General features: G+C 48.3%; 1 protein-coding gene across 2 annotated transcripts in view; it reads right to left on the reverse strand.

Moving 5' to 3' along the window:
• LRRK1 (leucine rich repeat kinase 1) overlaps nucleotides 1-19,226 on the reverse strand; it is a 101,882-nt gene that overhangs the window by 21,261 nt on the left and 61,395 nt on the right. For both annotated transcript variants that reach the window (XM_082198222.1, XM_082198223.1), the window contains 7 exons: nucleotides 13,959-14,118; nucleotides 12,788-13,064; nucleotides 8,996-9,167; nucleotides 5,996-6,159; nucleotides 5,484-5,623; nucleotides 2,974-3,223; nucleotides 2,101-2,267 (listed from right to left, as the gene is read on the reverse strand). In XM_082198222.1, coding sequence (XP_082054348.1) covers nucleotides 2,101-2,267; nucleotides 2,974-3,223; nucleotides 5,484-5,623; nucleotides 5,996-6,159; nucleotides 8,996-9,167; nucleotides 12,788-13,064; nucleotides 13,959-14,118 — 1,330 coding nt within the window. The remainder of the gene's footprint in view (nucleotides 1-2,100; nucleotides 2,268-2,973; nucleotides 3,224-5,483; nucleotides 5,624-5,995; nucleotides 6,160-8,995; nucleotides 9,168-12,787; nucleotides 13,065-13,958; nucleotides 14,119-19,226) is intronic.

A 19,226-nucleotide genomic window follows, 5' to 3' on the forward strand; every position in this document is an offset into this window, starting at 1 on the left:
CTGGCAGAAGCTGATGGGTTTTCTAAATGTCAAGGTCAATCTGGCATCCGCAAGACACCCGCAGACCAACGGGCAAGCAGAGAGGGTCAATGCCATCATGCAGCAGTACCTGAGATGCTATGCCAATCAACAGCCTGCGACGTGGGTGGATTACCTGCCGCTAGCCGAGTTCGCTTACAACAACACGAAGCACGTGTCCACAGGAGTGACGCCGTTCTTTGCCAACAATGGGAGGCATCCCAGAACCTTCCCGGGACTGGAGAGAGTGGGGGAAGGAGAACCACAGACGGCGGACGCGTTCGCGTCAGAGCTGCAGGCGGTCCACGATCAACTCAGACGGCAGCTGGAGCTAGCTAAGCACGCCTACAAGGTGCAAGCTGACAAGCACAGGCGGGTTGGCGAAGTGATCCAAGTGGGTGACTGGGTCTGGTTGGCAGCCCACGCAGTGCCGACCAGGTCACTTGCCAAGAAGAAGTTGGGGCACAAGCAGATCGGTCCGTACCAAGTCGAAGCGCAGATCAACCCGGTAGCCTTCCGACTGGCGCTGCCGGAGGGTTCCAGAATGCATCCGGTGTTCCACAGGTCGGTGCTCACTCCCTACAAGGCACCTCACAGGTTCCAGGAGCCAGGGACGGCGCCAAGTCCGCTCCGGGAACGGACGGAGACGCGGGGGGTGAAGCACCAGGACCACATCAACGAGGTCACGGAGATTTTGGACTCCAGATGGGGGGAAGGGGGAGTCGAATACCTCTTAGCCAGAGAGGGCACCCGGGCCAGCGCCAATAGCTGGGTACCAGACTACGCTTTGGAGGAACCCCTGCTCAAGGACGAGTTTCATGCCCTCTTCCCACACAAACCCATGCCAGCGAGCTTCTTCGACGACTGGTTGTTCACACCCACACTTTCTTCCAGCACGTTCCATGGATTCGACTCAGAAGGGGAACCCGCACGGAGCACCCGTTCCCCAGAAGGTTCACCGGCAGGTTCGGCATCAGGCAACTCGTATTGGTGGGACGATCGACCAGAGGAGCAATGGCGCAGGAAGTGGCTGGAGATGCCAGGTCGAGCGACCGACGCAGAGACTGACATGGACGTGTTCGGGGAGGACCTCGGGTTCGAGCACGGCGGTACAGAGATGGAAGAGCAACAAGTCAACGTCGACGACCGCGAGGGGGAAGACTCGGAGGTCTTCAGTTGGCGGCCACCCACGGGGAGCGACCTGTATCCAGCATTCCCTCCCATGATGATGGAGCACCCAGCACCCACACCTGACAGCGGGGAGGGGGGAAGGGGGGGCTTCGAGGGGGGGATGGATGTCAGGGGTTCAGAAGCAGAGACGCAGAGAAGGGTGGAAACAGAGAGCGAGGGGGAGGAAGCCGAAGGGAGAATGAGTGATGATGACGACCCGAGATCTCCAAGCCTAAGCAGTGAGTCAGAGGACTCCCAAAAGGGAGCCCCAGTGAGCAGAGCAAGGGGGGGATCCGGGGGGACACCCCAGGAGGAAGGGAACAGAGGAGATTCAGAGAGCAGCAGCTGGAAGTCGGGACCCACGCTCAAGACTGAGAGCAGCAGGGAGGAAGGCAGCCAGGCATCGGGTTCCGGAGGCCGTCAGCAGGAGGGAGGGCACGAGTCAGGGGTGGTCACGCCCTCCTCAGAGAGCGAGGCAACGGTCAAGAGGAAAGTAGAGAGTTGGGCGCGCGCGCCAAGTTCAAATGCAGCGGAAGCTGGAGCAGTAAGCAGCCCGGAGAGTGAGCCAGGTCCCAAAGCCCGCCGAAAGGAAGCGGAAGGATCAGGGGGGTCAGCGTCAGAGGAGAGTAGAAGGGAGGAGTCCCAGGGGGGCAGAAGGACCCAGAGACGTAGGGAGAGGCGAAGGAGGTGGAGCAAGGCTAGGGTATTAAGCTGGTGTGCAAGAGGTGGGGACTCAGATGGGTCTTCGCCGACCTAGGGCAGAAGGTGTAGAGCTGCACGCTGCAGTTCGGAAATGAAACCTGTAACTCAATAAAGACTCTTTTAAAGTGGACGCTGTGTGGCGTGGTCCTATGTGAGCTGGGACCTGGTAGCAGCTCTGACAGATAGATAAATAAATAAGGGCATATTCACCTGTAGCCGAACCAGCAGAACTCTTGCATTTTTTAATCTGAAATCGCTTCACGGCCACTGGCTTCCCTTCGTACCGTGCCTGATATATAACCGTTCCGCTTCCTCCTTGGCCAAGAACACTGTTTTCATTTTCAGTGTATTCTAGCTTTCTGTTTTCTAGAAACAGTCTGCCGGCCACCCATGTGAGAGAAGGGAAAAGAGATAGAGAGAAACCTTATGATTGAGAATGAAGAGATACACACATGGAGTGGTGTGCAAGAAAGCAACGTCAGGCTTTAAGATCACCCACATCATCTCCAAATTCTCTGGGAAAAGACAGTAAATGCTGTCCCCAGTCATGATGGGGCTTTGACCCCAGCTTTTTGCTGCCTAGAGCTGTGTCAAACAAAACATCTTTCTTATTTGCTCTCTCACTCATGAGCCAAGCTGTATGACCAGTGGCCTCAAGTCCTCATGCAAATTCACATTTGTGTATGCCATGTATACATTTTTGCAAAGCGATTTCCCCTGAAATCATGCAATTTTGTATATTGTTTTCACCCATTTAAGCACTTCTATGCACGCTTTACTTTAGTGTAAGAAATTTTCTTTGCACACAGGTGACTTGGCTGGAGAACTGCACTACCAAATTCGGAGAAGTGCAAAATTTCCAAGGACAGCTTTGTTTTGGTTTGTGTCATGTGTTTTGGAACATGCAAATTGGGTAGGTCCGCTTTTAAATTCAAAAATTGAATTTCTCCTCCATCTCTGCTTGCGGTACATATGCACAAATGAGTAAATCTGAGAAATGATTACAGCAGAAAATGGTATGGGAACGAGAACTGGAAATTGTAGCTCTGGGGAGGGGAAAAAGAAAAGGGACATTAGTATTACCTGGCAGGGAAATCTGTCATGAAAAGCTCAGGGACCAGCTCCTGTAAAGGGACGGGTATGGCCGGGTGGTGAGCACAGGTGATGCTGTCTAGCTCAATGGCGGTTAAGACACAATCCTCCATGTTGAAGTATTGCATGTCTTCCGTTTCCTGGCTGCCTTTTCCTTCTTGACTTTTAGGGGTGGAACAGACGGGGCAAGGGACATATTGCTCCATTAACAGAGTCCCATCACTCTCTGTGGCTGTGAGTGCTGAGGAGGATATAAAAAACATCATCATCAACATTGCTGCCCTTCCATAGATGAAACCATGCTCAAGGTGGCTTACAACATGAAAACATTTATGTATATGCAACCCCTGTTTTGTGCACATGTTTTGTGGTCATTGCACATGTTGGCAGAGTGTGCATAAGCCTGTCCCACCCCGTTATGCCCTCTTCTGGGTCTGAAAACAACCCGCACATGCATGCTCGTGTGTTCTTTCAAAGTGTGCAAAATGGGAAATGCCTGTAATTACAAAAGTAAAAAAATAAATCAAACACCTTTCACTCAAATCTAACTGGACCCCATTGATGAGTCTGCAGTATGGGTATTTCAAGCTTCCAGAAAGGAATGTCTTTTTTAAAGGGAATCACAATGGAAAGATTCACAGGAAAGGACAAAGTCTTTTTATGAAATGAGTTCTCTGGTATGCACAGATCTCAACCTCATAAAGGGAGGGCTTTGTGTTACACAGTTTGACATTTAAGTCAGGGCTTTTTGCTTGTAAAACAGAGCAAATTAGCATAGCAGTTTCCTCTTTTTCAGTTTGTTTTTGCCAAAACTACATAATTGTGAAATAACAGACTCGGTGCTTAGTCCGATTTCATAGGGGATGCTTGTATTGGTTTTCATCCTTCTCTTGCCTACAATTCAAATGCAAAAACTACACACTGACCAGAATTTGCATTTGATTTGAAAAATTGTTTTACACTCTACTCTGCATTAGCAACATTCATAAGCTATCATGATGGCCACCCAATTAAAGAAACCACAGGTCAATTAATCATGTGGCTTTTAGCCAGCCAATTAAATGTCATGAATGTGTACACAAGCAAAAACAGTGGGTGGTCTCCAATGTTAGTTCTACTTAGAATAGGATTATTGAAAGCAATGACAGACTAACTGAAGTCTACCTATTATATTTAAGTTGTTGCTGCTGTTGCTGTTCTGCTGGCTGCCAGGGCATGCATACAGCCAATGCCCTCTCAGCCAGCGAGGCACACACCCCAGAGAAGGCCACTCATTGGCCAATTTGAACTTCAGCAGCTGGCCGGAACTCAAGGGGAATTCCCTCAATGGCCGCCTGTCCATTGCCCGGGATGGCAACCAAGTGCAACAGCTGCCCACCTGATGGAAGGAGCAAGCATCAATTGTTTTTAATAATTTTTAACATGATTTTTATTAACATAATTTAATAGTACAGAATAATAAACAATTAACTTTATTCTATTTTTTTTTAAAAAGTAGTGTTTCAACAAACAATATTTTTATATCCCTGAGGATGTACTAATGACAGAAAATCACTTGCCTGGAATCATTATTTGTTGGTCAGCAACATCTGATCGATTGCACAATGAGATTAATTGACTGCTTAGTGAGATTAATTACTTAGAAGACCTTTCAAATGGACTCTGATTAATTAGGCAGCAGATTTTATTTAAAAATATTGCTTTTGATAGTACTTATACAAAACAATCATCACCTTGCCGACAAAGGTCCATATAGTTAAAAGCTATGGTTTCCCCAGTAGTGATGTATGGAAGTGAGAGCTGGACCATAAAGAAGGCTGATAGCCAAAGAACTGATGCTTTTGAATTATGGTGCTGGAGGAGACTCTTGAGAGCCCCATGGACTGCAAGAAGATCAAACCTATCCATTCTGAAGGAAATCAACCCTGAGTGCTCACTGGAAGGACAGATCCTGAAGCGGAGGCTCCAATACTTTGGCCACCTCATGAGAAGAGAAGACTCCCTGGAAAAGACCCTGATGTTGGGAAAGATGGAGGGCACAAGGAGAAGGGGACAACAGAGGATGAAATGGTTGGACAGTGTTCTCGAAGTTCTTAACATGAGTTTGACCAAACTGCGGGAGGCAGTGGAAGACAGGAGTGCCTGGTGTGCTCTGATCCATGGGGTCACGAAGAGTCGGACACGACTAAACGACTAAACAACAAAATACAAAACAATCATAGAAAATTGCACAACCAGCTTCTGATTCCCAAGGTGGTTTTAGATATGCATTTCATGAACATTTGTGTTTTCTTCCACTCTGCGGATCCAAGCCCTCCCATGCAGCAAAGGGAACTGAAGGCTGTTCAAAGATGTGGTATAAAACTGATCCACTCAATGGAGAAGAAGTTGAAAACACCACCCTGGGTGCCCAGATCTTCAAGGATGCCTGAAGCGCAGTTCTCTGGGTCCTGGCCAAGCCATCGTTGCTGTAAGCCAACTTTTTCAGAAATAATTCTTACCTGGAAACCATTGGTCTATTAGAGAATTGACATGATCGGTGATGAAAGCCATTGCTGAAAAATCTCTCATGTCTGACTGGCAGATGATTTTAATGCCACCGCTTTTTTTCTTCTTCCAATTTACGTTGGAAGACTCTACACTGCAAGGAAGAGAAACCCAAAAGATGCGCTTTTGAGAAAGGGACGGGAGAGAAGGATCGTTACAGCAATTCCTGTTGAGTTTCAGCTGCCTGGAGTCTTACCCAGTGGAAGAGCGCATGCTGCGTCTGCAGATGGCCCCAGATTCAACCCCCGGCATCTCCAGGTATTATCTCCCAAGGTTATTCACATCAATAAAATTTGGATTTGTGATGGCCCAGCAACCCGATACAACCCTGGAGGCAATCCTATATAGGCCCCATGGCTCACCCTTTTTTTTGTAAACAGTATATTGGAAATAAATCCAACATTTTAACATTTGAGATTGCTTTGGGTCTTGTGAGAAATGCCCCTGGTTGTACCTCAACCATTACCTCAGGTAGCCTCCATCAAAAGTGACAAACAGCCCTTCTTGCCAGTAAATGGTGTGGTTCCTTTTCACCCTGAAAGTGCTGCATCTGTTGCGCTGTGTGCCTGTGAAGCTGTAGACAGCGGCTCTTTTATTCCTGCTTTTGCCCGTCTTCTTGTTTTCAACGAACTGGAAAATGAGAAAGAATTCAGAGAATCAGGTGCAAAGTCTTCTCAATCCACACACATATGCTCTTGCTGCCAGTCACACATTTGCTAATTGGAATCAATAAAATGGCCCTAGCTTGGCGCAGAATGCCCCAGCTCTCTTTTCAGGGATGGCTGAAAGAGACTGCTGCCCAAAACTCTGGAGTGCCATTGGCTACTCAGTGTAAGGCAGTGATGAGCCAAGCAGTCATGGGTCTGGTGTAGCATAAAGCAGCTCCTTAACTACTATATATTTTGCATATTTGTCTGTTATGGCCATTTGTTCTCTATGTGTTCAGACGCTTCTAGATAAATTGTTGTCGAGCTCAGCATGAAGGTCCCTGAGGATGTCAGGCACCATTTTGATTCAAGCCAGTGGACCAAAACATGACTTTGGAATGACTCCATCTGTTTTTTGTGTGTGTGATTGGTCCAAACCTGCTAACAACAATATCCATTTAAAAAACACAGTAGTTTTTGCTTTCTAATAAATCCTGGGCAGCCCTGGGCACTCCCTGCTAGTGTTCTATACAGAGTTCAAATTTCCTCCTACACATTGCAAATATTTAAATATCATCTAAGAGGTTGTTTTCCAGGATGGAGAATGGAGAGCTGCATGCAGAAACTAGAATACTGTACAAAAGTAAGATTTACCTTTGTTGCCCCACCTACTTTTCTCTGGCCCCGCCCACCACTGGCATGTGGCCCCCCGAAGGTTGCCCTGAGGTGAATGTGGCCCTTGGAATGAATGACCAATTTTCCATTTAATGTAACAGAGCTGGACTGCACTCTGCATAGCCACCATAGTCAGGAACGATGCTAAGCTATTTTTAGCATCAGTTGGTTTTTTTTATTTTAAAAAACTACATATTCATAAGGAGCCTGATAAGCTCCTGCAGCCCCCTGGCATCGTTCCTGTCATCAGCACTGATACAAATCAGCTGAACAATTTGATGCGATGACAGGATAACAACAAGATAACAAGATTGGGTGGGTAATTACACAGATTGCCAATGAAGTTAATACTAATGTAATCAGTGTGCCGAGAATTAAACTAGTGCCAAATGCGTCGCCACTGAGAGTTCTAAGCAAAACAAACTGGTGATGACAATCATGTTGGAATAATCTTTGTGTGAGGATAAACAAAACAAAAGAAGTCTACTCCAACTTGTTAGCGCACATTCTAGAACTTGTGCCAGACTGCTCCCAAAATGCCTGTCATTGTGCAAGGTGAAGGGTGGGTATCAGACATGCATACGGCTTGTATATCGCAAGGACCCTTCAGAAGACAATGGGACCCCCATTAGGTAGTGTCTCGCTGCCCTGCCTTCCTTTTTTCCCTTTTCCCAGAGGAGTAAGAGGGAACATAAGAGCTTGCTGGAGCAGACCAATGGCTCATCTCTTCCAGCATCCTGTTCTCACACAGCAACCATTCCCTTATATAGGGGGTACAGTTGAGGCGGGCATAAATGTTGGAGATCTGGGTGCAACTCAGCTTGCAGAACACGTCTTGCAAGGAGTTAAAACAGAGAGTAAGGGACTTTCAGATTCCTAGCCTATCTATGCAGATCTCTCTTTCCTTTGAAATCTAGACTGATACATCGAAGGATGCATCCTGTATACAACTTCCTCCTCCTCCTCCTCCTCCTTTATCAACACCTCGGGATGAGAGATAATCTTGGGTTTATCCTTGGATAATAAAGGAGCAAGCACAACTTCCTTTGTTTTCTCTAGATATAGTGAGTTAGCTCAGAACCAGAAACTTTTCTATCCGAGTTACGTGCTTGCTCTAATAACTAACTTGCTCATTTCTCTTTACCAAAATCTCCCTGTGTGATTACAACAGGTGAGTTCTACTCTCTGGCCAAATGTACAAGCCATATGCTGTATACCAAAGTGCAATAAATCTGTCCCATGGCCTTGACAACATATTTTCCAGAGTTTTCTCTCTGGCAATGCTTTTGCAGCTATTCAACCCCTAATTCTTATTTTCTTAAAAAACCAAATTTAAATATTGCTTTATGTTTTACAGTGTATACCACCTTGATATTTTATGATACAGTAGTATAGAAATCCTTTTATAAATGAATAAATAAACAAACAAACTTAGTAAAGTCACTGAGAACTGAGCCCATAGCCCTTTGTGTGGTCTAACCCTGTGTTCTGTTTCTTGGTCACACTAGAGCAGTGTTTCCCAACCTTTTTTGGGCAAAGGCACACTTGTTTGATGAAAAAATATCTCGAGGCACACCACCATTACAGCCCCGTGACGTCAGCGCGCAGCGTCACGCCGGGAGGGACGCACGAAAGTGTAAGTTTCAATTTTTCCCCCTCCCCCTTGCCGGGGAACCTCCAAGCTTTGGGGGTGGGGGAGGAGGAGGCAGCAAAGCGAGGCAGGAAGGAGAGCGCGGCTTGGCTGGGTGAGCTTTGGCAGGGGCAGGGAATGAGAGCCGCGAGGCGGGCGCTACGGACGGAGGCGCTGCCCGCCGAGCTCGCAGGCAGCCAGGCAGGCAGACAGCGAGAGCTCCGCGCTGGGCGGCCTCTCCTCGCCACCGCCGCCCCGCCTCTCGCCGCCCGACTCGCCCGCCTCTCTCCAGGCAACATCTCGCGGCACACCAGGCAACATCTCGCGGCACACTAGTGTGCCGCGGAACATTGGTTGAAAAACACTGCACTAGAGAGTGACAGAAGCAACATAGCACAAACAGGAAATGGCAGGTGGGCATTTTAGCAACAAATCTTGTCATGTAAGGTTTTATCGTATACCAGGATTATTTTCTAAGAAGGTTTTTTTTTTGCTGCTGTTTGCATCTACCTACCTGGAGGTCCATCTCTGCCAGACTTATGAGCATCCGGGCTATGAACCTTTGCCAAAAGCCAACGGGAACAAAACTCATCTTGAACACCCTCTGGATGGTGTTGGTTGTCTGATGGCGGAAGCCATGGATATCGAGGGCTGGCTTGGCAGGAAGCAGGTGGGGAAGGAGGTAACTGAAACCAAACAAAACGTTCAGATTCTGAGTTGTGCTCTCAGAGTGACAAATGCCTTTGGCCTGCCTGATAGAACATGTTAGTTTTGCTGTCAACAGCACAGCCAAAATCATATACGTTTTAAACTTCCGGAGCAGCACAGGGCGGTACGATACTGTGGCTCTGGGGGCTGCTGTGTTTAAAATTATACCATGGAAAGAGACAAGCAAGGAACAGACTTAGCTTAGAGGCTCGTCTGTTGGAATGGATTTTGAGTGCCGTAATAATGTGGGATGTTTGCGTCACTAACCAAAAAACGAACTCCCTTATTTTATTTTATTTTAAAAACACGATCAGGTGCTGAAAGATTTCTTGATTTCCCTTAAGCCCAGCAATGTGCCGAGGTAAAAATGGGCTCATGGGAAACTTCTAATGAACCAACAGCTACCTCAGGAACCTGTTGCCATAGGCATCTTTACCTGTGCAGTTTTATAAAGGGTAAAGGGCCTGACCATTAGGTCCAGTCGTGGCCGACTCTGGGGTTGCGGCGCTCATCTCGCTTTATTGGCCGAGGGAGCCAGCGTACAGCTTCCGGGTCATGTAGCCAGCATGACTAAGCCGCTTCTGGTGAACCAGAGTGTGCAGAGAAACGCCGTTTACCTTCCCACCAGAATGATACCTATTTATCTACTTGCACTTTGACGTGCTTTCGAACTGCTAGGTTGGCAGGAGCAGGGACCGAGCAATGGGAGCTCACCCTGTCGTGGGGATTCGAACCGCTGACTTTCTGATCGGTAAGTCCTTGGCTCTGTGGTTTAACCCACAGCGTGACCCATGTCCCTGTGCAGTTTTATACTTCCTGATAAATTCCCTCCATGGGACTTGGTGGAATAGATTAGTCTACTGTCCTCAGGACACCTCTCAGACTTGGGAATCTAAGGATACCATTTCTTCTTATGGGCATAAAAATGTAAGGCGTCATCACACACTTGTGTTTGATTGGCCACCAATAGGAGGACACCCCAACTGCAGCATGAGGAATGGTTGGACGGCCTTGGTGAGTTGTTTAATGGAGGGAGGATGGACCTCAAATTTATTTATAGATAAATAAACAGCACATTTGGCCATAACAGCATCAAAGTGCAGGGGCAGATTTAACTCTGTGCTTGAGCATCAGCTGCTTGTAAATGGCCCGGAACATTCCAGAGTACATTTCTCAGTCGACAGCAGCTTTCGCCCTCCCCTTCTTGGCCAATGACAGGGTTGCAATTCCGTCAGGCAATCTAGACGGTAATTGCTAGCAGCCTGTCAGAGGTAACTAACCATAGAAACGGTGTCAATAAATGGCAACAAGATTTGCCTGAAGATGCAGCAAAATAAGGGGGGGGCTTGAAGAGAGTGCTGAGGGGCCAAGGGGCAATGGAATAACCTGTTTCCCTGCAGGAATTGCCTTTGCAGAAAAGAGAGAGAGAGAAGCAAGCCTACAAAGAAATCTAAATGCTTCTGAAGCACAGATAAGCTGCCAGCTCCATGGGTGTCAAGCAAAGCTTTTGTTTTTTAATTCACAGAGGCTCGTTATGTCAGCATTTAAGAACTCACTTTCCCCAGGACATGTCTGGCACAGATCTTCCCAAATTCCTTTTAGTCGGACTCAAAGGTCTAAGGCCCAATTTCCTCAGCAGAAACAATGGCTGGTATGTCTTTCACAAGAGCAAGTTCCTTGTAATTATTTTTAGAAATTATCCGGAACAGACAAATCTGAGGGATGTGTGTGTGTTTGTGATAAGGACATGATCCATCAGTGAAGGTGAGAACCTTAGCAAATCTAACCAACTTTCCTCATGCTGCCTACTAATATATTGTTATGAGTTTGGAGGGTTTTTTTGGGGGGGATCAGTCTGGATGACGCCTTGGTTCCCTTCCAAGGCATGTTTAGAATCTAGTAGAAGAGCCCCCTAAAAGGGCCAGACAAGTTTCTTGGGAAGATAATGGCTTTGACGGGCCAGCTTACTGCTATTTACCATATGCAAAGAGGTCTGCTCTGTTGCCATAGTGACAAATGGGCAAGCTTTTGCCCACCTTACTTGGCTAAATGCCACTTCATCCTAGGATGAAGAACAGGCCAAGAAGGGCTGTGTATGTGACAGCTGTGAGTTTTGGCTGATGCTGGAAGACCTAGACTCGTCTTGCTCTGTGCTGGAAACCTAATGGGGAAACCAGATCTATGGTTAGAGTTAATGCTGTGAGTCACTCCATTCTATGCTCAGGTTGTATATGTGTGTAAATGAAATTATGGTGCTGGAGGAGACTCTTGAGAGTCCCCTGGATTACAAGAAGATCAAACCTATCCATTCTGAAGGAAATCAGCCCTGGGTGCTCACTGGAAGGACAGATCCTGAAGCTGAGGCTCCAATACTTTGGCCACCTCATGAGAAGAGAAGACTCCCTGGAAAAGACCCTGATGTTGGGAAAGATAGAGGCCACAAGGAGAAGGGGACGACAGAGGATGAGATGGTTGGACAGTGTTCTCGAAGCTACCAGCATGAGTTTGACCAAACTGCGGGAGGCAGTGGAAGACAGGAGTGCCTGGCGTGCTCCGGTCCATGGGGTCACAAAGAGTTGAACATGACTAAACGACTAAACAACAACAACCATAGAATCGTGGAACTGGAAGGTACCCTGAGGATCAATCCCCTGCAATGCAGGAATGTCAACTACAGCATCCACACGTGATGACAGACACCAGTGTCTCTGTCACAGTTAAGCATTCAAGGACGGGGCAGAGCAGAGCTGGTGGGGTCTGATGGCGGCCTGACCAGGGTTTTCCCCAGACCAGAGCTGTGAGGGATCCAGGGAACATCACCGCCCTATATGTTGCAGCACTTCATCACCGAATCATAGAAAGAGTTGGATGGGACTGTGAGGGTCATCTAGTCCAATCCCCTGCAATGCAGGAATCTCAGCTTAAAGGATCCATGACAGATGGACATCCAACCTCTGCCATCGAACTGAATCCAAAGGGTTTGGACACAAAAGGGTGGTATTCAATTCAGTTTTACTCAGAGGAGACCCAGATATACCAATGAACATGACAACGCAAGGGCCATTAATTTCAATAGGTCTGCACTGAGTAAAGCTTAGCTGAAGGCCATCCAAAAGCCAGCACCTGACATGCACACTTTGGAGTTTGTTGTGCCAACACCTGCAATGAACACCTGAGGCCACCTCTCTCTGGCCACATCCGCACTATAAGGCGCCGTGATAACACTTTACCAGCCATGGCTCCCCGCTAAGAATCTTGGCAACTGTAGCTTGTCAAGAGTGTGGAGAGTTGCTAGGAGACCCTCACAGAGCTACAATTCCCAGAGCAGTTTAACCATCAATAATACCACAGGGAACTCTGGGAACTGCAGCACTGATTGACATAAAAGGAACATCTGTGAGGGCAATAGGGGGCTCCTAGCAACCCTCAGAACCCTTGATTAACTACAGTTCCCAGAATTCTTGGGGGGGAGGAAGTAACAACAGTTAAAATGGTATCATAGTGCTTTAAATGTATGGTGAGGATGTGGCTTGTCTCTGTCTCAGTTTGTCTCCAACTGCCTGAATTAGCCACGCCCCGGCGACAATTACCAGTGTACCTGTTGTTGGCTACCGGCAGTGCAATTTCAAACTTGGCAAGGAACTGGAAATACTGTTCCTCCGTCTGCGTGGTGAACCCCGTCCCGACCAGCAGCATCCGGAGGTCCTCCGCTTTGATCACACCGTTCTTCGCAACCGACTTTGAGCTTTTGATGTTGAAGATCCTTTGCAGGCACTCCGACAGCCAAACCGGGTCGAGGAAATAAAGGTTTCTCAATCCGTGGCTCGTGTCTGGGAAGTGGAGCAGTGTCCCTGTTTCGATCAGGAAATTGATTGCTGCGGAGAAAGGAAGGTGCCAGGTAAGCTATGAGCACAGGAAGGAGGTTTATCAACCTCTCCACTGGGCTGTATTCAACTTATCCGCAAGCTCTGAAAGTCTGATTCTGGAAAATATAAGAGGCATTGGGGGGCTGTAGGAAGGGCTGCAGCTCAGCGGTACGGCATTCACTTTACACACAAGAAGTCAATCCTTGACATCTCTTCAGAAGAGACTCCTGTCTGAAATCATGCAGAGCCACTGCCAGACCATGTAGACCAGGGTTTCCCAAACTTGGGTCTCCAGCTGTTTTGGACTACAACTCCCATCATCCCTAGCTATCAGGACCAGTAATCAGGGATGATGGGAATTGTAGTCCAAAAACAGTTGGAGGCTCAAGTTTGGGAAACCCTGGTGTAGACTGCTGGTCTTCAGCGTTGAGTCCCTAGTTGTTGTTGGCCTACAACTCCCATCACCCCTGACCATTGGGCTAAGGTGGCTAGGGATGATGGGGGTTGTAGTCCAGCAGCATCTGGGGACCCAGCGTTGAAGAACGCTGGTGTAGATGATACTGAGCAAGGTGGACCAATGGTCTGTTTCAGTATAAGGCAGCTTCCTATGCTCCTATGAGTGACATCAATGCAGGGTTTCCCATGATTAGTTAGCCAGCTGACCACATGAGAAAGCTCTGTTGGGTAAGTAACTGAAGCCACCATGGTTTCTCCACCAACTCTTTGAATGGCTAATAACACTCCTGTGGATTATCTTAGTGGTCAAGCTGGGAAATAATGTTTCAGGCAGTCCTTTTGTAAATTCAGGGTGATGCATCCTCAAGCAAAGTGTATGCACACAAGACACACATTCACAAATACCGAACATGCTGGTTTCCAATAAGTTACTACATGCAGGCATACCAGATTGCAAGTCCTCGTAGTCTTTGATGTCATTGCCTCGAGTGTTCTCTACGATTTGCTCTATTTCCTTGTCTGTTAGATACTGTACGTTGTCGTTTTGACTTCTGTTCAGTTGTTCAGCTATGATGGATCCTTGGAGGCTCAAGTAACTCCTTGGGATCTGTTAAATTACATTGAAAATCAATTATGCTCTGAATGCCGTGTCTCTGTTCATTTGTATATAGCATTTCATTTATTCATTTGAGGATTCAGAAACAAATTCCCAACAAATCTTTCTGAAGCAGAATATGCAACTGAGAGGGTAAATGGTGACTAAAGAAGGCATCGTTTTTCATTCTGCCCCACTTTCTTCATCATCATCAGTGTTTCTTTTCCACTGCAGTATGCCTTCTGCCAAGAAAACGTTATTCATGTCACTGTCCATTGTGACAAAATTATATTACTTACATTAGTTATGATGTCACTAAATTATTCTGTCCTAATCATTACAGGAGGATCATATTTGCTGCACTGACTTAAGTTCCGGATATGGGACGAATAAGTGAACATTGGCAATTTCTGCTGCGCCTTTTGTTGGAATTCTCTAACATGGAGAAGGAATAGAGAAGTTTGCTTCTGCTGCTATAATTCAATCAGAAACATTCCTGCCCCCATTTACATGAGAATGAGGTTACACAGCTGTCCATGGAGGCACAGGTTAAATCCGTGTCCAGGGCAGCTGTGTACCAGCTCCATCTGGTACGTAGGCTGAGACCCTATCTGCCCGCGGACTGCCTCGCCAGAGTGGTGCATGCTCTGGTTATCTCCCGCTTGGACTACTGCAATGCGCTCTACGTGGGGCTACCTTTGAAGGTGACCCGGAAACTACAACTAATCCAGAATGCAGCAGCCAGACTGGTGACTGGGAACGGCCGCCGAGACCATATAACACCGGTCTTGAAAGACCTACATTGGCTCCCAGTATGTTTCCGAGCACAATTCAAAGTGTTGGTGCTGACCTTTAAAGCCCTAAACGGCCTCGGTCCAGTATATCTGAAGGAGCGTCTCCACCTCCATTGTTCTACCCGGACACTGAGGTCCAGCACCGAGGGCCTTCTGGCAGGTCCCTCACTGCGAGAAGCCAAGTTACAGGGAACCAGGCAGAGGGCCTTCTCGGTAGTGGCGCCCTCCCTGTGGAACGCCCTCCCACCAGATGTCAAAGAGAACAACAACTACCAGACTTTTAGAAGACATCTGAAGGCAGCCCTGTTTAGGGAAGCTTTTAATGTTTGATGTATCATAGTATTTTAATATTATTTTGGAAGCCGCCCAGAGTGGCTGGGGAAACCCAGCCAGATGGGCAGGGTATAAATAATAAATAATAATAATAATAATAATAATTATTATTATTATTATTATTATTATTATTATTATTATTATTATTATTATTACCACAGTTCTGTGCAGAAGTAAATTGATGCATGAGCAGGTCTACGCTGAGCAGCCTGCACCAAGCTACCAACCCAGGTGTCTTTCTTGCTCCCTCCACCTCCAATATGAAAGTCTGTGCATTCAGCGCAAACGTCTGCTGCAGGGAAACCTTCACAGGTGTAAGCTGCTGTTTGTTACATCAGGGGTGAAACTAGAGAGTTCAGCCCCCATTTGAACATTGATCAACATATTGCTTCTGAACCATATTGTCAGGGGATGATTAGCTGCTTGTGCTTAAAATTGTGCCCCTTCAGAGTTTGTGCGGCCCCACAAACCTCTGTGTGTGACAGAGCTCCTCAGACATGTCTGCTCTAGTCACTTGTAGAGTCCGACAGTGGCTGCCTGCGGAAGCGCTTCCAGCAAAGAAGTTCCTTAACGGAAACGCGTCTCCTGGACTCACGACGTGGCAGCTTCCGGCGAAGCATGGGTCTCCCTGCAGTTGCTTCTGACACCTCCCCGCTATTTTCGCTGGATGTGTCTCTCACCCCTTTCTCTCCCCTGCTGTTTCCTGCCTGGGCTGCTGCGTCTCTCTCAGCATTACTGAGATCCTCCTCCAGAGACCCCTCGCTCCCCCTCCTTGTCCCTGCTTTGGCTGCTGACTCTCTCCCAGTCTCTGGGAGCCCTACCAACTCCCTTTCCTCTGATGTCAGTTCCCTGACATCCACCTCCCCTCCAGGGCCCCCTTCTTCCCCGCCCCTACTCTCTCCTCTGGGCGGTGAGGAGCTGAAACCCCGAAAAGAATCCTCTTCATCTTCAGACGTCTCGAACATTTCCCTCCATCGGTCTTCGTTCCGACTCGCTGAATCCTCCTCCACCTCGGAATCAGAGAACCCCTCCAACTCTTCTTCTTCGTCGGTGGTGGCGAAGTATTCCCTCCGGAACCTCGCCACTGGCTGGGGTTTACGAGGGAATCTCTGATGAAAAGTTTCAATCAAAACCTCGTCATCTACATCCTCTGCCCTGACCCAGGTGTTTTCCGACTCCGGCTCCCCTTCCCACATTACCAAATACTCTACTTGCTCTCCCTTCCACCTGGAATCGAGAATCTCCGCTACATGGTAGCTGTGTTCTCTTTCCTCCATAGCTGGTCCCCTATTGACCCTCCCCTCTCTGTCCCCTTTATACGGTGACAGCAACGACCTGTGGAACACTGGGTGCAACTTCATGTGGTTCGGTAACCGGAGTCTGAAAGCCACTGGGTTGACCTGTTGCGTGACTTCAAATGGGCCCAACCTTTTGGGTCTTAACTTCTTACAACCTCCTTTGAATGGTAACCCTTGGGTGGACAGCCACACCTGGTCCCCCACCCTAATGCTTTCCCCTTCCCTTCTGGTTTTGTCTGCCTGCCTCTTATATTCCTCCTTCGCCCTGTTTAAATTAAGTTGGAGCTGGCGATGGATCGCTTCCATTTCTTCAACGAACTGTTCTGCGGCTGGAACGCTCCAGTTCTCCCCTTCCCCTCCTGGGAAGGCTCGGGGATGACACCCGTGATTAGCCAAAAAGGGGCTCATCCCCGTGGACACGTTCTCTGCATTGTTGTAGGCAAATTCTGCCAACGCCAGCTTCTCCACCCAATCATTCTCTCTGTCATTCACATAACACCTCAAATATTGCTGGAGGACACCATTAGCTCTTTCCGCCTGCCCGTTGGTTTCTGGATGACGGGCAGTTGAGAAATTCACCTCTACATGCAATAAGCTCATGAGCTTCCTCCAGAACCTGGAAGTAAATTGTTTCCCTCGGTCAGAAACCACCCTCAAGGGGGCGCCATGCAGCCTAAACACATTTTCCACAAACAATTTAGCGGTTTCTTCCGCTGTGACCGCATGTGAGCAGGCTATAAAGTGGGCCATCTTGGTTAACAGGTCTACCACAACCATGATGGCTGTTTTCCCTTTGGACCTGGGCAGATCAGTCATGAAATCTATTGCCACTGCCTCCCATGGCCTTTCCGGCGTGGGTAGTGGTTCTAATAAACCTGCCGGTGCCCGCCTCTCCCCCTTGGCTCGTTGGCATTGGTCACACCCTCTCACATACTCCCGCACATCTTCCCTGACCTTGGGCCACCAGAATTCCCTGGTAACCAGCCACATGGTTTTGTGTTGCCCAAAATGCCCTGCTGTGGGGCTATCGTGCAGTTGCTTGAGTACCTTTTCCCTCAATTCCCCTTCAGGTATGTATAACGCTCCCTTGTAGTACAACGCCCCGTTTCTCTCCTCAAAACCCCCGGGTTTGTCTCCCTCCCTCCTGAGACCCCTGAGTTTGTCCTGGGCGTATTCATCCTGCACCGTTCCCTCTACCAGTTCCCTTTGCCCCACCAATGCCGCCCCACACACCCAGCGGTCCTCGGGAATGACATGGGTCTCTTCGGGTGCACCCTCTCCCTCCAAATATTCAGGTTTGCGTGAGAGAGCGTCCGCCCTAACGTTCTCTGGGCCTGGTACGTAACAAATCTCAAAGTTAAATTTGGAGAACTCCTGGGCCCATCTCAACTGCCGTTGGTTGAGCACTCGCGCAGTTCTCCAATACTCTAGATTCTTATGGTCCGTGCACACTTGCACCTTCTGTTGTGCACCAATTAGCAGGTGCCTCCATCTCCGGAAGGCCTCATGAATCGCAAGAAGTTCCCGGTCGTACACCGTGTAGTTCCTCTCAGATTTGTTCAGCTTTCGCGAAAAGAAGGCACACGGTCACCACTCTGACCCCTCCTTCCCCGGCTGCAGAAGAAGCACCGCCCCTATGGCTCTGTCAGAAGCGTCTGTTTCGACCCTCAGCTTTTTTTGTAAATCCACATGTAGAAGTTGTTCATCAGAGGCGAAGGCCCTTTTCAGTTCCTCAAACGCTCGCTCCGCCTCCCCCGTCCAAACAAACTTCTTTTTACTGCTGAGACAGTCCGTGATGGGCGCCGTCAGGTGGGCGAAGTTTCGGATGAACTTACGATAAAAGTTTCCAAACCCTAGGAACCTCTGCACATCCTTCTTGGTCTTGGGTGTTTTCCATTCCAGCACCGCTTGAACCTTGCCGGGGTCCATGGCCAACCCCTTGTCTGACAAGCGGTACCCCAGGAATTCCACCTCCTTGGTATGAAACTGACACTTCTCCAGTTTCACCCACAGCCTGTTGGCTTGCAGCCTGCTCAACACTTCTCTGACGTCTCTCACATGTTGCTCCTCATTCTCCGAATACACCAACACGTCATCTAAGAAGGCCACGCAATTCTTGTAGAGCAAAGGCCCCAGTACGTGGTTCATGAAGGCTTGAAAACACGCGGAGCCTGTTTGTAATCCAAAAGGCATAACGAGGTATTCAAATGCCCCCAAAGGGGTGAACATGGTGGTCTTCCATTCATCCCCTTTCCTTATACGTATCAGGTTGTACGCCCCCCTTAGGTCCAGCTTTGTAAAAATCTTTCCTTTCCGCACCCTGGTCAAAATATCATCAATCCTGGGCATAGGAAAAGCCGCCGGCTCTGTCACTGCATTTAACCGCCTAAAGTCACATACCAGTCTCGGCTTGTCCGTGTTTTTTTTATCCACAAAAAACACTGGGCTACCCCCCGCTGCCTTGGACTCTCTGATGAAGCCTCTCTTCAGGTTCTTGTCAATGAACGCTCGCAACTCCTGCATCTCCCTGTCTGACATGGCATACAACTTGCCTACAGGAAGCTGTGCTCCAGGGAGTAAATTGATCTGGCAATCAAAGGGCCTATGCGGGGGTAGTTGGTCAGCTTCCTTCTCGCTGAACACGTCGCTGAGATCAGCATACTGTGGTGGCACCTTCCCCTTCCCCATTACTTCA

The sequence above is a fragment of the Podarcis vaucheri genome (assembly GCF_965113315.1).
Source record: "Podarcis vaucheri genome assembly, chromosome: 14".
In the NCBI taxonomy this organism is placed as follows: Eukaryota; Metazoa; Chordata; class Lepidosauria; order Squamata; family Lacertidae; genus Podarcis; species Podarcis vaucheri.